This window comes from Eubalaena glacialis, chromosome 3 (genome assembly GCF_028564815.1).
Source record: "Eubalaena glacialis isolate mEubGla1 chromosome 3, mEubGla1.1.hap2.+ XY, whole genome shotgun sequence".
NCBI classification, from domain to species: domain Eukaryota; kingdom Metazoa; phylum Chordata; class Mammalia; order Artiodactyla; family Balaenidae; genus Eubalaena; species Eubalaena glacialis.
This window is the reverse complement of record NC_083718.1, coordinates 147,388,278-147,404,906: the sequence shown is the minus strand read 5'-3', so window position 1 is coordinate 147,404,906 and position 16,629 is coordinate 147,388,278. Positions and strand designations below refer to the sequence as shown.

At 47.2% G+C, this 16,629-nt stretch overlaps 1 protein-coding gene across 1 annotated transcript in view; it reads right to left on the bottom strand.

Annotated features, from left to right (window-relative positions):
* Positions 1-2,319: 2,319 nt before the first annotated feature.
* PLPP3 (phospholipid phosphatase 3) overlaps positions 2,320-16,629 on the bottom strand; it is an 86,148-nt gene continuing 71,838 nt past the window's right edge. The window contains exon 6 of the mRNA XM_061184159.1: positions 2,320-4,025. Within this exon, the coding sequence (XP_061040142.1) occupies positions 3,900-4,025 (126 nt within the window). The 3' untranslated portion in view covers positions 2,320-3,899. The remainder of the gene's footprint in view (positions 4,026-16,629) is intronic.

Here is a 16,629-nt window from a genome sequence, read left to right as displayed (position 1 = left end):
CTTCATAACACTCTTCTTACTTCTTAATTACCTAGTTGTGTGATTATTTGATTTTTTGCATTCTTCTCTAGCCCATAATTCCCCTGAAGCCGAGATCCCGCCCCTTTTATCCACTGTCCTACCTCGTGTTTACCAGTGCCTGGTACAGAGTACTTAATTAGTATTAATCAACAAATAACTGAAATAATTTGGATCTGAACCCCAGAGCTGCGCCATACTATGGCACAGCCCCATCTTTCCTTAAGTGCCCATGAAATGGCATTCTCTCTCCTTGAGACTAGTTTAATTCCCCAAGTGTTATTGGAAAGGTATAATGGGAAGACAGGGAGACAAGCAGTATGGAATGACTTGATTTGGTCTCCGCAGCTCCTCCGCTAACTTGCTGTGTATCCCCCTCCTCCTGCCAGGAAGTTATTTTGTCTATCTGGAACTTTGTTCCCCTAGATTTGAAGGAAAAACTTTGGACTCTGGCCTTAAGAATCTCCCTCGCTGCATCGTGGGGTCCAAAGTTACAACTCCACTTACAGGAAAAAAATGCTGAGTTAGGACAGGGACCTGAGTGAGGCTTCTGTAGCAGCGAAGAGCAGGCTGACCTTGGTGGCAGAAAGGAAGCCACAAGCCACATGGGTTTATTCCCAGGCCCTGAAATCAAATGGAGTTTGCCTGGCTGCATTTTAAAATTGTTTGAGACCAATGATGTTCCCTCTTTCCTTCCATTTTCTCTTTTGACTAGGAATGTCTGTAACTGTTATTCTATGCCTGTCCCATCATAGAATTTTGGGAGCAGATAACTTATTTCTTAAGTTTCACAGATTCATAGATGGAGAGCAATTGTGCCTCAGGATGGATTAAACCCAGAACCTCATCCTTACCTTATTTAGATGATGTAGTTTGATAATGAGATTTGAGATTTTGAATTGATGCTATAATGTGTTGAGACTTTGGGGAATGTTGGGATAGTACTTTGCCTGTGGGATGGATGTGAATCTTTGGCGGCCAGAGGTAGGCAGAATAATGGTCCCCTCAAAGATGTCCATGTCCTAATCCCTGGAACCTGTGAATATGTTATGTGACATGGCAAAAGGGGAATTAAGGAATTAAGGTAGCAGATGGAATTAAGGTTGGTAATCAGCTGACTGTAACATAGGTAGATTATCCTGGACTATCTGAGTGGATCCAATACCATCATCAGGGCCCGAAATGTAGAAGCGGTGGCAGAAGAGGAGAACCAGAGAGACGACAGAATGAGAAGGACTCGACCCGACGCTGCTGGCTTTGAAGAGAGAGGAAACAAACCAAAGAAAGCACATGGTCACTAGAAGCTGGAAAAGGCCAGGAAACAGAGCCCCTAAAGACTCCAGAACGAGAAGATAGTACATTTGTGCTGTTTTAAGCCACAAGTTGGTGGTAATTTGTTACAGCAGCAAAATAGGAAATGAATCCAAGCTCTGGCCTGCAGTTCACTCCTCTACAATCTTAAACATCATCTTTGCATTCCTTAGTAGTCCTTATTTCTCAAAATAAGAACTGCTGGAAGGATCAAAAGCGACAAATAGGCCACAGCGCCTGGCACGCAGGTGCTTAAACAATGGGAACGTCCAGCTTCCCCTCTTCTTCCAGGCTGGGGAGACACAGGGAAGGAAAGCAGGGGGCAAATGCCATTCTTAGCGGTGCAGCCTCCTTCCTTTGATGTCGCCGGCTGGGTAAAGGACTCCCTTTGTGACCTCCCAAAGCACACCTTATCTAGAGTCTGCTCCTTATCTGCTTTTGGGGGACCCACAGCTCCCCCTGCCCCGAGGAAACCCCCCTTTTGAATACAAAAGCTCTTTAGAAGAGCCTGAGAGGAGAGCAGGACCAGAGCTCTCTCTGTTCCCTCTGCAAACAGGCTGTCAGAGATGAAAGAGCTTGGGGCATCCCTATTGACAGTACCATGGCCACCATATTTTCCATTGAGAGAATCCCACGGTGATGCCCTGAGGGGAGGCGAGGCCCCTCGAGGAGCACAGCCTTCAAGTCCCCCTCCTCCCACCCACCGACCCACCCACCCAAGACCAACCCCCTCAATCATTCCAAGCTTCCAACTCCCTCCTTAGTTGTTATGAGCTTTTATTTAAAAAGCACCTTTAATACAAGTATAGTTTTGCAGATACAAGTTTTCACTTTGTATTCTACAAAAGTCTTTGAATATTATTCTCTTTACAAAATGGAACCTTACAAAAATACTGACAATTTAATGATTTCATACAGTTTTCTCTAGTTGCAGTTATTTCTTTCATTGTAAAAACAATGTCTAGCACAGAACTACAATATTTTAGTTGATATTAAAAAAAAAAATGAACTCCATGCTTTTGTAAGCAGCTAATGTAAATAACACAGGTCGAGACACAGTTTATAGTCATAGTGGATATAGCTAAAATTGTTTCAGAAATAATATTTTACATAGTTAACTTTTAATGTTTTATACATTATTTATATAATATTTATATATAAAAATCATAGCTTGCTATAAGTTGAAATGAAAGGACGGCTTCTGTTGTAAGGATGTGTATGTGGTTGACCCATGTGGTTACATTTAGCCCTTTGAAAGGTTTGCATCCGAGATCTGAAAGCATTTCTTCCTTCCTCCTTTCCTCAAAGGTTCAGTAGAAGCGGTCCCTGTCTGCTGCCTCGAGTGGGACCTTGCTTGGAAGGACACTTACGGAGAGAGGATGAGGAAACTCTACGGAGATTTAACCCACGTGTTCTGCCCAGCAGAACCTACCAAGAACTGCCCTAGAGATCAACCCCAAGACAATAGTGCTTTACACAGCTTAGCAAGAGCGGATCCCCCAGAGACCCTCCTTTATCTGGAAGGGCAGCCTCTGGGATATGAGACCGTCTGCTACTCTGGCTCATTCAGACTTTGAGTAGCCAAAGGGTTGCTTCACTTTTCATTCTGCCTCCTTCACTCCTCCATCTCTTGCATGGAAGGCTGCTTTCCATCAGCTGATGGCAGACCACATCTTTGCTCGTCTCCGGGCGCTCCCAGGCAATCCCGGTGGGCACCCAGCAAGGGTTTCCAGGAAGAAAGCAGTAACCGAAGCTAACCATCACTACTTGAGCGTGGCAGTGCCCTGGTGATTGATGTACACAACATCAGCATCCTGTAATTGACATTTCAGCATCACAGGCTGGTGCATCAAGAGAAGACACAGGAGGGCCTGTGCCCTCGAGCTCTTCTGAAATTGTGCTATTTGTGAAATTCACTCATCCACAAAGAGTCACCTAATCACTAAAGTGAGGGACTGTGGTTGCTGGCCTACGGGCTGAGGAAGTGAGTGATAAGGCTTCACAACTGGGAATTTGGATTCAGGATCTGATCGCTTGACTGAGCAAACTTGCTCTTTTCTTATATTTAAAAACAAAAACAAACAAACAAATAAGATTCCTGAACCAAAGTCACAGTGGAGAATCGAGTGGTGTGGACAGAGAGACACAACAGGGGAGCCCCCAATGACTATTTTCTTGATTCAGTGCTATTTCTGGCATCGTGTGCTACAAGGTGAATTTGAGCTTTTCCAACAGGCCTGGGATTCCTCAGGTCACAAAGGTGACCGGCAGGCTCTACTCAAATCATCTTAGTGTTTGTTCCAGAACAAGCCTGTGTTCACTAGAACATGAACACTTAAACCAACTGCACATCCAGGATTCCCGCACTTGCTGTTAGTTTGCTGTTGTTTCCATATAGGTGAACACTACCTATTTTGGAAGGCCACAAGGTAAGACTTTTTTTTTCCTTTTAAAAAATCAGTCGGGCAAAAAGTTTTTCCCTACATTCTACTGTCTGATGAGATAGGAGAGCAGCAAAAACTTGCTGTCAGCAGTCATTTTCCAAATACAGCTCAGGAGGTGGGTGGCACCTACACCATGTTGTGGTGATTGTTCCTGTCGATAATGTCCACAGGTGAAAGGATGTCCTTCCTGATAGCAGAAGGAGGCAGAGAGAGTGTCGTCTTGGTCTTGAAGAGGTCAGACACGAAGAAAACCTAGAAGCACAAAATCAGAGATCCCAATCAGTCACTGACATCTGAGCCTTGGGAAGAGGCAAAGGCAAAGGGAAGACCATAGGAGCATGGATTTTAGAGAAAGGGGCCCCCAAACTGTAGATCTTTAAATAGGGAAGGACCAAGGAGACCACAGGGTCCAATTCTTCTTGTACAGAGAGGGAAACTGAGGCCCAGAGAAAGGCAGTGACACGCCCGAGGTTGCACGGCCATGGTAGGGGCAGACCTCACTTCCACGGGCTCTCAGTTCAGTGCTCCCTATCTGCAAGCCCCACTTCCTTGTTTCTCAAGGTAAATGAGTAGCAGTGAAGGATAAGTTCTCAAACAAAGGAAGCAAGTCATAATTAGTCACCGTCATTAGTCCGTGATACTTTCCCTTTCCTCACAAAGGAATCTAGGGTGTAACCAAAAGAGATCAGCCAGTATGAATTCCTATCAGCAGGAGCTGGAGCAAGGAAGCAGTCGTGATCACTTTTTCCTGAAAACCCAGTGATGTCAACAATTTGATGAGGGTCAAGAAGCCAGGGTCTCTTGGCTGAAGGAGTCAGCAACTAACCCGGTGGAAAGGTCAACAAAAACTCTCCTATCGCTTATTCCCAACCTCCTTCCTCCTCCTGAGCATGTGCTCTCACGGAGTCGTTCTTAGAATCGCTGAGAAACGTTTACTTGAACACTTACCCACAAGGATATAAGGATGGCTCGGGTAGAGTTCCGGTCTCAATTAGCTTATGATGAAAGATTCAAGAACTTGCTAAGTTACCAGAGTAAGAAAAATTTATGCTTTGTATTAGGTGGCAAAATAAATACACAGATATCCATTTGAGCCATTAAGCAACAGGGGTTTGTACTAAGTAGCCATAAGAGGCAGCTGTCAGTCATGTAATTTAATAGGAAACACATGGCTGAGTTTAGCCACTAGTGTTTTAGTGGCTAAAACACTTCAAAGTTCCTATGGCTAACGGCTTTCTGGATGGAAGAGTCTTTGTCCTGCAGATGGTCATGTGCTCACTAATAATGACAGCCCTGTGACTTCACTCAGGGCACATTATAGGAAAGAAAATGAAGTTCTTAATAAGACTGCACCAATACCAAGGCTCTGCAGCCAGGGTCTGGCCACAGAAGTGACTTGGATCCTTTGCTGAACCAATTTCCACAGTGTTCTCTCTGTAGTGATACAGCCATCAGCAAAGTGCAATCAAAATCACAGCAAGACACAGGTGATGCTGGTTACCCCAGGAGAATGGGGTGACTAGAAGGCAAATGGGAAGCAGAGGCTTATTTATTGGCCACCATAAAATCCTTTGTATTGTATGTTTTGAGTTTTTGTACCCATTATATATATATTACTTAAACATTTCATTACTAGTTTTTGGTAAAAAAAAAAAAAAAAAAAAAAAAAAAAAAATATATATATATATATATATATATATATATATATATATATATACACACACAAAGAAGGCTAGGCGATTTCTATCCTACAGCAAGAAAGTGAAATATTAGCCAAGAAATGGAACATTTTAAGACATTTGCAGCCTGAGTGCTATTGAATGTACCATTTTAAAGCAAAGGAAAAAATTAAGCCTTTTGTCTCTTTCTTTTCTAAGGAGGTGTGAACAGTGAGAACCGTGGCACAGAAGGGTTTGTCTCGTAGCCAGGGCCAGCTTGAGAACCAGGAGAGAAAAGGTTTGTACCCAACCCTGCCAGGAGGCCCTAGGCTCCCCTGCACAGGAACCCTTTACAAACAGGTGGGGAAGGGGGGTTTCAGGTGCCCCCAGTATAAGGAAATCTGAACAAACATGATTAAAGTTATAGGAGATCATTAAACTTTTCAACTCTTCTCTGACAGGTGGAGAGCCCATGTCCTCATCTCTACCTGGAAATTACCTTCCCCTTCCTCCTTCACTTTGTCCCAGAGGAAGAGATTTCGGTCAGTCTCTCCATCGCTGGCTCTGAACTCCACTTTCTCCAGCCTAGCAGCGAGCCCCACCAAATAAGGGCTCTTACGGATCTCATTTCTTAGAGATCTTTCTCCCAGCCTGGGTGCCATCTGCTGAGGGCAAAGACAGCAGGGGACACCCTCACACAAACATCCCTCCCTTCAAGATCCCGACAACCACCTCCATCTACTGGCTGACTTCCCAATTTAATTTCCTGAGCTCATATCCACTAAATGTTAAGAGTTTCCGTTTCCGAACTGCAAGATAGGAATGAAATGAAGGTTAAAGGCAAGAATGTACTCGATAAGAACTGAACCTGTATCTGGCACATAGTTCAATAAAAGGCGTTCCTTGTGTGGGTACCAAGGTCGTGTCTGGGCCTAGAGTAAGCCACGTCCTCTCGTGTCTCCAAAACTTTGCCCATCAGTCTTTCTTCCTAATGAGAGGCTTCCTGAGGATGGAGCCCAGCCCTAATCATCCCACATCACCCATAGCCCTTTGCATTGAGCCTTGCACACACCAGGAGCTTATAAAATGTTTGCTGTTGAATTCCTCCACTTCTTTCCACTGGAAGCAAGCACTCTGGCCTTGGATCTTATCAGCACGGAGAACGCCTACGGATGTCAGGGGGACCACACCCTCCCACGCCACATGCACACACCCCAGCGGCAAGATAAAAAGTGGGAGTCGGGTCCAGCAGGATCCCCCCTTAAGCTGTATTTTGCCTTCAGCGTGGCCTGAGGTTACACAAACACTTTTTGGGGGATCATGAAACACGATCCTGTCAAGACTCAAACAGGGCTCCGTCTTCATGCTTGAACAGCAGAATACAAAAAGGACTAGGAAAGGCCAGTTCTATTTCCTGCAGAAGATGATTTCCACCTGGAAAGAAAACCCAGAGGCCCAGGCTGGGAAGGGTCTACACGAATTAGGTGGCTACCTGAGGTCTGAGGGACAAACCCACTCCCAGCCCACAGCCCCACTGCACAGACCTCCACTGCGGTGTGAAACAGCCCATCAGACGACAGTCTTGGCAAACACGAAATCTATGTGCGAAGCACCACGGAGAGTTTTAAGTTCTCCTACCCTGAGCATATGCTTTCAATTCCATTTCTCTTCTCCTCTGCCTTCACAAATTGCTTTTTTTGAAAAGTGCAATCAGTAAACACTTATTGAACATCTGCTCTGTGCCAAAGCCCTGAGATGATAAATATACAGAACAGAGAGTTCTTTGCCCTCCAAGAGCTCACAGGGCAATGAGGGAGAGATCCGGGTAAATAGAGCAGTACAATAGTGTTGTGAGGATTATGACAGAGGGAAGCCAGGGTGTTAAAGCAACACAGAGAATGTGGCATCTAACCCAGGCTGAAGGGGAGGGGAGAGGGCCTTAGAAGGCTTCCCCCAAAGGAGGTATATTTGAGCTTAGCTTTGAAGGATAAGTAGGAGTAAGCCAGGTGGTGAATGCCAGGAATGTTATTCTAGGCAAAGGGAGTAGCGCGTGCAAAGGCACAGGAGTGAGGGAGCCCAGCTCGTTCAGGAGCCGCAGGAAGCTCAGCATAGGGAGGGCTGAGCAGTCAGTGAGGCTGGAGGGGGAGCCAGATATTGAGAAGGGGTATGGCACAGCCCGAGGAGCCACTGTCAAGGCTGAAACAGAGAAGCGGCATGTTGGGAAGACTTGCATTAAGATCATGATTATCTAAGAAGGAGAAGGCGTCAGAAAGGGAGCAGAGGGCCTGAAGGCAGGGTTCCCGGTCAGGACACTGTTGCAGAATCTAGGAGAGGATGAGTCCTGTAAGATCACCATGCAGTGAAGACAAAGAAGAGATGGGTTTTTGAAACGCTGAGGACACAACTGCCGTTGATGGAGGTGGCATATATGTGTGCAGGGGGACATAATGCTTTTATTTCTAGTTTTGTTTTCAACTCTAGAAATCTCTCACTTGTTCCCAATGAAACCCTTAAAGTTTGGGTAACTATGCTAGGGAAAAAATTACAGCTCTGCTTTCCTCTGCCTTCTAATATTCCGATATTCTGATATTTGCTTGGGAAAGTGGTTCTGACCTTCTCCTGAGTCAAAAAGGCAAGCTTTTCTGTGATCTGAGGGTGTAGTAATCTGATTCAGAGAAGCACTCAAGACAATGAAGCCCTTCCACCAAGAGCAAGCCTACACACAAACAAGGCAACTCCTGCCTGGAGGAATCCTGTTGGCGGTGATGAGATGAGAAATGCACAGGAGTCTCCTTCTAAATGGAGACTCTTGTTACTGTGCCATTGGGTCACCATCTCCCACTCCCCATCCTACACATGTAGCACTGATGACAGGCTTTGCTCTTGGTAGTAGGACAGACTTGTCTTTAAATCCAAGTTTTGCCATTTTCCTCAAAATACCTAAATGAGGGATACAATACCTACCTCAGAGGTTTACTCAAGGGATTATATGATGTCACAAAATGATCAAGTGGGGCTTGTTAATAAACAGAGCCATGATCACTGGCTTGTGTGTTCAGTGCCTACCCACATCAAGCCACGTCTCTTCCCCTGCCCCTTGGGTGGAAAGAAAAGAAACAAGAGAAGGAACTAGAAACAAGGAAAATTAGAGAGGGGAAAATTGAAATGATTGAGAATATGGACAAATAGGTGAAAGCCTGTATAGATTCAAGCCAGACATGAAGACCATATGAGATGGGAGTTTTCCACAGGACAGATAGGATATGCTCTCAAAGTCCAATAATTTCTGGGGCTATTTTGGGGAATGAGTCAGCACAATCAAAAAGGAAGATGCTTCCAATGTCTCGTTGCCGGCATTCACCAGCTCTGGAGATGCCAGTGCCCAGAGCACACAGCCCAGCCTGGCCGAGGTGCTGCCTGCCTGGAGCTCACCAAGAACCACTGGCCAGAAACAAAAAGTCTCGTCTGCAGCCAGGTTTCCACTCCCATTGCTGCAAATTGCTGAGTCAGCAAGCCCTGAGTGCCATTTTGTTAAGGGCAGATTATGACAACAAAATTGTCCTTTAAATATTTCTGGAGTCCGAGTGTTTCAACTCCTGAGAGTGTGTAAGAGAACTCCTTGAAGACGGGCACCACATCCTTACATATCGAAATTTTTATAAGCCCTCGTTGAGCTTAGATGCCAACACAGAGCAAATAAACATAAGAGTGGAAGAGTTAGTAAGAAATCAGAATCCGAAGAAAACAGGGTTGTCTATTCCAGTGTTTCTCAAAGTGTAATCCTCAGATCGTCTAGTTCCGAATCAGCAGGGTGCTTCTTGAAAAAGCGGGTTCCTGGGCCCACCCAGACCTACTAGAAGTGTGGCCTAGAATCTGCATTGAACAAACACTAGTGGTGTTTGTTATGCAGACTCAAGTGAGGACAGCCATTAGTGGACAGTCCATGGAGATGAACAGATGGACTCAAGCCATAGACCTGCCACTCACTGGCTGTGTGTCTTAGACATCTTGTAATCTCTCTGAGAGCAGCTTCCTTATCTATACACTGGGCTCCATGAGCCCTTCCTTAAGCTGCTCGAGTCTGCTCTCTTTGGTACCCACACTGAACTTCTAATGAACTTCCGTCTTAGCATGAGGCCTATAGGCTCGAGTGCAGACATAATGCTATAAATGCTATGTCATGCTTCCCCTTTAGACAATGAGATACTCAAGCGAATGAACTGTGCTCAGAGCCCAGCAAGTGTAGCCTCAATAAATCTAGTCCACCCCCCCTTGTGAGGATGGAAACCATGGGCTGCCTCTGTTGCATACACCCTGATGCCCTGGTCTTGGGATATCCTTTGGGCATCTGCTCTACCGTAATAAACAATCTCATTGATTAAGGAATAATTTTCTTTGCCTTGGGTCTCAGCTCACTCTCATGCCCTAAGTATAATAAGTGCCGTCTAAAGAAAAGTCATCTTTGGCAGCCCTGTCTTTTGACTAAATGGGAGTTACTTGATTGCAATAATTATTTTTTGACCTCAGTAGAGGCCTTTCAGTGACTTTCTGGCACGGGAACTTGTCAGTGTCCGTACTGAGTAATTTCCTGGTATACCTGAAAGGGAACTTGATGAGGTAGAAAGAGTGTCATACGAGGAGTCAGGCAGCAGGATCTAGTCCCCAAATTGCTACTGCTGTATGACCCAGGCCAAGTCGCACTCTTGTCTAGACTTGCATTTATGCAAAATGAAGAGGTTTATGATTTCAGAGGATGGGTCTGCCCTGCATTTGTGTGTTATCATTATTTAAAAATCTACCTTCTCACAGTTTCTGTAAGGCTTGAATGGAAGAATTCACATGAAAATGCTTCATACCTATAAAGAGCTCTTCAAATCCTCCCTCAGTTACCATCATTCAGGACCATCACTGCTACTGAGGGTCACGAAGGGAGCTGGTCCCGTAAAAAGAAGGAGGGTTTGGAGCAGCAGAGGAAAGTCGTGGGCAATTCTGGAGGAGAATAGGCGTCTGTGCCCTGTAAGGAGTCTCACAGGAAGGCACTTCTTGGCTAATACAAAGGAGGGTTTCTGGTAAGGAGGACCCAGAGGGCTGATGGCGGTCACTAAGATGCTAGATCCAGTATCAGCTAGAGTTCAGGAACATGGTACCCAAGAATAACAGAGGCTGGAGGAAGGCAGGGGCCTACTTCTAGAAATCCCACCTTTTGAAGCTGAAAGGGTAAAGAGAGCTACTATTATTGACTTTCCCCAAATATTCCACAAGTTCCATCATTCTGAACTTTTTAGGGTCACAAGACATGCCATGTTCCCATCCATCTCCATGTCTTTGTGTTATTCCTTCTGCATGAAATGCCCTTCCTTATCTTTTGTATCTCAGAAAATATCCATTCATTGCTCGAGATTCTCCTCCTCCAGGAATTCTTCTAGCCTTCCGGCACCCTCACGAAGAATGAGCTCTCCCCTCTCTCAAGCCCCCACTGTCCCCAGGACAGGATCCCATCCTAACGGCTGTGCCCTTCTACTGCACTTGTGTGTTTACGTGCCTGTCCCCAATAGACCAGTGTTTTTCAAACTGCATGTCACAAGTCATTAGTAAGTTTAAAATCAATTTACTGGGCGGTTACTACCAGCATTCTTAAGGGTTAAGTTTAAAATGTTAGAATGTATCACATACAGTAAACGTAAGTCTTATTTTGTGAAATATTTTAGTTATGTGTGGGTACCTCTATTGGGTTATAATGTATTTCTTATTATGGATCATGGCTGGGAAACTACTGCACTCTAAGCTCTTTAAGGACCAATTCTTTTCAGCTGTGAATATTTAAAACACGGCACCATACTTAACATGCAATACACATCCGATCAATGCGTTGCATGTGTCAAGCATGACGCACCTTTAATTCATTGAATCCTCAATCCAAAGATCAGGTGATGTTAAGACGTATCATCCCCACATCGTGGGGTGGGAAAAGGCAGCTGAGAGGAAGTGACTTGCCCAATATGCCTAAGTGGCAGGAATACAACTCCCCCTTCTGAGTTTCTGCCTCATCATCTACCCCATTCATCTCAGCAGGGGAATGAGAAAGGAGGTTTTAGAAGAACTGTGCAAATTGTCATTATCTACTGGGGGGCAAAGTTTACCCCTGCCTCTGCTTCCTTCTCTCTCCCACACCCAGGGGTTCCTGGCACCCCTGCCCACCTGAGAGTAGAGGCCCAGGATGACAAGGTCAGCCCCAGGGCTTCTGGGCAAAGAGCTAGGCTTTTGCAGGGCCAGAAGTGATTCGGGAGGTCATTTCATCCATTCCCCTGTGCCCAGGCAGTAGTGGAATGAATCCAGTGGAAACAGATGGGAATCTCCTGTTACAGAAGGAGATCTCACAAATTCAGGCCATGGACTACACGTGTTTGGAGTTTACTAGTTTAATCCTTTGAGATAGGATCAAGAGAGCCGAGATCTGGTTCCTACTCCGCCACCATGTGTCCTTGGGTGTGTCCCATCCTGTCTCTGCGCCCCATTTTCCCCTTGGGGGGCTGTCATCACTGAACCCTTCTTCCATTGACATTCTCACTTGTCCCTTCTCCCAGGGTCACCTAACTGCGGCAGAGACAAAGAACATCCTTGCCCTTCCCTACATCCTGGAGGAAGATAGCAGCACACAAAAGAGTGACTGCTGGCTGAGCCACACACCCTGCAAGAGGAAAACCAGGAAAGACTCTGCTGCATGTTTATGAAATTCACGAGCAGCTGCTTCCTCTGCTGCACCCACAGCAATGGCGGCCTGGCCCTGCCCTGACCCCTCCCAGGGCCCCATAATTTGCCATCTGTTGGAGGGTCAGGGAGGAGGTGGCCAGATAGTCAAGTTGTCACCTGATAGGAAATGAACCGGTGTCTGTCGCTTCGTCCGGGTCCCTGGGTTACGCCAGGGGTGGGAATGGTGAGCCCAGCTGAAGAGTTCACATCTTGGGAGGGGTGGCTCTGTGTGTGTGTGTGTGTGTGTGTGTGTTTGTGAGAGAGGAGACTGCGAGGGTGAGCATGAGCCTGTGTTTGCCGTGGCCTGTCTGTGTATCTGTGATTCTGAGTGCTGGTGACGGAAAGAGGATGGATGTCTGTGTCTGGGTATGACGGGGTCTGTCCCCGTGCCTCTGTCCTGTGCACCTCCGTCCACATGTGTGAAGATGTACATCAGTGTGCCTGCCCTTCTGCCCCTGCGTGTCCGTGTCTCTGTGTTGAGTTCACGACACCGTGTAGGTTTTTTGTCTGTGTTGGCTGCCATTGCCTTCCTCCTCTGGAAAGCGTTCAGCTAGTAAGTAGTGAGGGAGGGGACCAAACCCTCTCCTGTTTGGCATGTGATTTCTGTCTAGACATGTCTTTTTGCTGTGACAGGACTTACTCTCAACAGACCCGGGTAAAAGTGTTTGGCTGTCATGGCCTGTTGCCCAAGGCTCTGCAGTGGCTGAGCCAACATTCTGGAGCGATGCACTGTACTCGCTGGGGACTTAAAGACATGTCATGATCCCCAAATAGAGGCCACCTACATGGGCATTGCATGGAGACAGTTCCATCTGAGAAGGCAGGTCCAGCTCAGTTACTACAAAGTCCAAAGTCGGCTGTGCCTCGGAATCTCTGTGGGAGAAGGTCATGGAGCTAAGGGCCTCCAAGATCAATTCACAGATGAGGAAACTAGGCTCAAGAGGAAGTGTCTTGCCTGGGGTCACAGGCTAATTCATCACTCATTCTTTAGCCAATGCTTATCAAGTAGCTATTGTGTGTCAGCCACTGTACCAGGCACTGATAATGAACAACCAGAGGGTTAAGCCATGGATTCTGCCATTAAGGCACCCATAGTCTAGTTGGGGAGACAGACAGTTGAACAATTACGACAGAACCAGGCTGAATGTCACAGCAGGAAAAACATGCAAAGGATTATTGGAGCATTAGAAGACAGTTGGGCAATCTGTCGTCAGACAAGACAAGAGAAGGTATGCTAGACTAAACAACAGCCCCCCAAAGATGCCCACATCCTAATCCCCAGGACCTGTGAATATGTTACCTTACATGGCAAAATGGACTTTTCAGATGTGATTAAGTTAAAGATTTCGAGATGGGGAGAGTATCCTGGATCATCCAGGTGGGCCCAATGTAATCACAGGGGTCCTCCTAAGAGGGAGGCAGGAGAGTCAGATTCACAGAAGGAGATGTGAAGATGGAAGCAGAGGCCAGAGAGAATGAAAGAAAGAGAGATGAAGATGCTACGCTGCTGGTTTTGAAGACGGAGGAAGGGGCCACGAGCCAAAGAATGCCGGCAGCCTCTGGAAGCTGGAAATGTCAAAGAAAGAGACTCTCCCTAGAGCCTCCGGAAGGAACGCAGCCCTACCAACACCTTGATTTTAGCCCGCTGAGACCCATTTTGGAATTCAGAACTCAAGAACTCTAAGAAAATTAATTTGTGTCGTTTTAAGCCACTAAGTTTGTAGTAATTTGTCAGAGCAGCAACGTGGGGAACTAACACAGGTTTCATCCGAGACGGGGTGAAACTGGAACTGTGCTCCATCAAAAGGGGACAGCTGTCTAGGATAAGAGCTCAGGGTGTCGAACAATCTTCATAAGTTTCATGTGCCTGGAGGTGAAGGGACGTGACAGGGGCAGGAGATGAGGCCTTACAAGAGTCTGGGGTCTTCAGACCTGTCTCTGCTGGACCGCCCTGGGGTCGACCCTCTACCCTCTACCCTCTCCATGTTACTTCATCCTTCTTAGTCCCTGTTTTCTCATCTTTTTAGTGAGGACAATGATGGGTATAGGGTTCAAAATAGGATCTTCGGGGGACTGGAGATGGCCTATGTAACGTGTTTAACGTAGTGGCTGGCACGTGAGCTCTCAATGCATGTTAGCAAATATGATTTCCCTGTTGATGGGGGTCCATCGAAGCTTGGCTCAGGAGGTTATCAGGCAGAGTGGGAAATGGCTTCTGGGTTCCTTGACCTCTGTGCGGTGGCCTTGTACCTTACTGGGCTGCCTCTTCTTGGTCCTCCTAACCAACCTCAGGTAATGTCCCCGTGTTAAGATCCATTCATATCAGCCCCATTCACGGGTGAGAAGAGAACTCGGCTTTGCCTGGTACGTGCCAGGACAGCCTTGATTCTTGGGGGCAAGTTCTGCTACGAGACACAGCAGAGCAGAGACCACAGGCTCCTGCCTAGGCTGCAAGCTACCCGGTACGACTCTGGAAAAGCACCTGATAAAGCTGCAAAACCCGTGAGGCAGATGCCCTTCACCCACCTCACAGTCCCCTCCCCCAGCACGTGGTGTCCTCAGATGGCCTCTTGGCTCCGCAGACCCATCTCTGGCTCAATTCAGGGTCCCGATCCTTATACTTCCTTTGATGGGAAGTGACCCACTGCCTTCTCTTCCCCAAGCTGAGCATCCTCAAGCTCCTAGGCTGACTCCAGTGCCTTGCCCTGGCCTCTCAGGTGGCTTAAATGAAATGGCTCACTCAGTGCTGGAGTGCCGAGCCAGCCAGGACCATGAGCTCCTGAGGACCAGCTGGAAGTCAGGCACTGGGAGAAAAATGATAAATATCGAGTCCCTACCCTCATGTGTTCACAGCTAAGTGGGACAGGGAAGGATGTTTATAACCCTTTTCTAAGCCATCTTGACACTGTAAAACAGGCTTTCAAACTGAAAGCAGCAACTGGATCAGCCCGAAGGGTTGGGAAGGCCCCTGACACCCTTACATTCTGCTCTGTAAGCGGCTGCCTATGCTGCTTATGCCTCGGGTGCCTCTGGCCGCTTCAGCTCCGGTGACCATGCCTCCTTGCCAAGCACAGAGGGCAAAGCTTTGGAGTCAGTGATCATCCCGGGAGCCGCTGTCCACTAGCTCTGACCTCAGATGACTTGAGTCATCTCTCTGAGCTTCAGTTACCTCATCTGTAAAATGGCCACAGTGTACAACGGTTTCGTGTCCGATGAGTAAAGGACCCAGAACAGAGCTAGCATAGAGTAGATGCTTGACAAACGCTAGGACCAAATTCCTATCCAGTGCTCCAGTGCCCCAGTGTACCCGAGCCAAACAGGATAAAAGTCAGACCCCTCATTTCCCTTCTCGAAAATAAACCCTGGTCCTCCCGGACACTTTGTCTCATTGTGCATAGAGAGTCCTCTATAAAAGAGAGGAAGGCTATGAAGGACCCCCCCAACTTTTCAATTTTTTTAATTGGGGATGCAGGAGACTTTAATTAGGGCAGTGGCGCCGAGAAGGAAACACCACAGCAGGCCCCCGTGGGCTGACCTCCTGCCTAGAGCAAAGCTCAGAGGGCACGGTCGGCAAAGGGTTACCCTGTCGTGCAAACACCCATCCCCCACTGTCACTTCACATTAAAGGGCCAGGCTTCAGAGAACAAGCTCTCAGTGACAGCTGCTCTCATTAACGGTCTGCTCCCCCAATTTCTCTCCCTTCTAGCCTTGACTGAAAAGAAAAACGCAAGAAAGCAATGAATAAAGCCCTCAAAACAGCCAGTGCCTAGACTAGGGTTCCTGGGATGAGGCTGGCCGGCAGCTCAGATGCCACTTTCTTTGTGGTGTCCACTCTGATCTCCCCGGCTCCCTGGCCCTCTTCTTGCCTCCCCTGCCTGCCGAAGTGCCCTGGCTAGTCCCCGTGACAGCCCCTCGTTGTACTGCAGCTCCTGTGCTTGGCCTGGCTGTGAGCAACTAGACTGGGATTGTTTTGGAAGTAAGGGCTGTGCCTTATCCATCCCTCTGCCTTCAAGAGAATGTTCTCAAGAGTACTAGCTTTGTGTTGATTACACACGCATTCACTTACTCTGAGCTAGAATCTCCGAGAGGCCTTGGTGACACAGGGAGAATAATGTGTATGTTAACTAGGGTCCCTGTCCCTGAGCAACAATCGAAAGGGAGACACATGTCCACAATTTCAACACAGGGTGACGAATGCAGGAAAGCAGGGAGGTTATTGCAGGGAGACACGGGACTGCAGCCAGGCTGAAAAACCAGGAAAGGACCAGGGGCTGGCCTAGATCTCACCTCATGATTCTTACCAGGAATGAGCAAGGGTTAAACTAACAATACAAGCTGCATTTGTGGTGCAGCCACACCCAGCCAGTACTGTGTTCTGGGATTCCTGCTGGACCAGGGTGAGTGTCCCTGAGTAGGGCCCAGGTAGGCACCATGTCAGAGGAGGTACT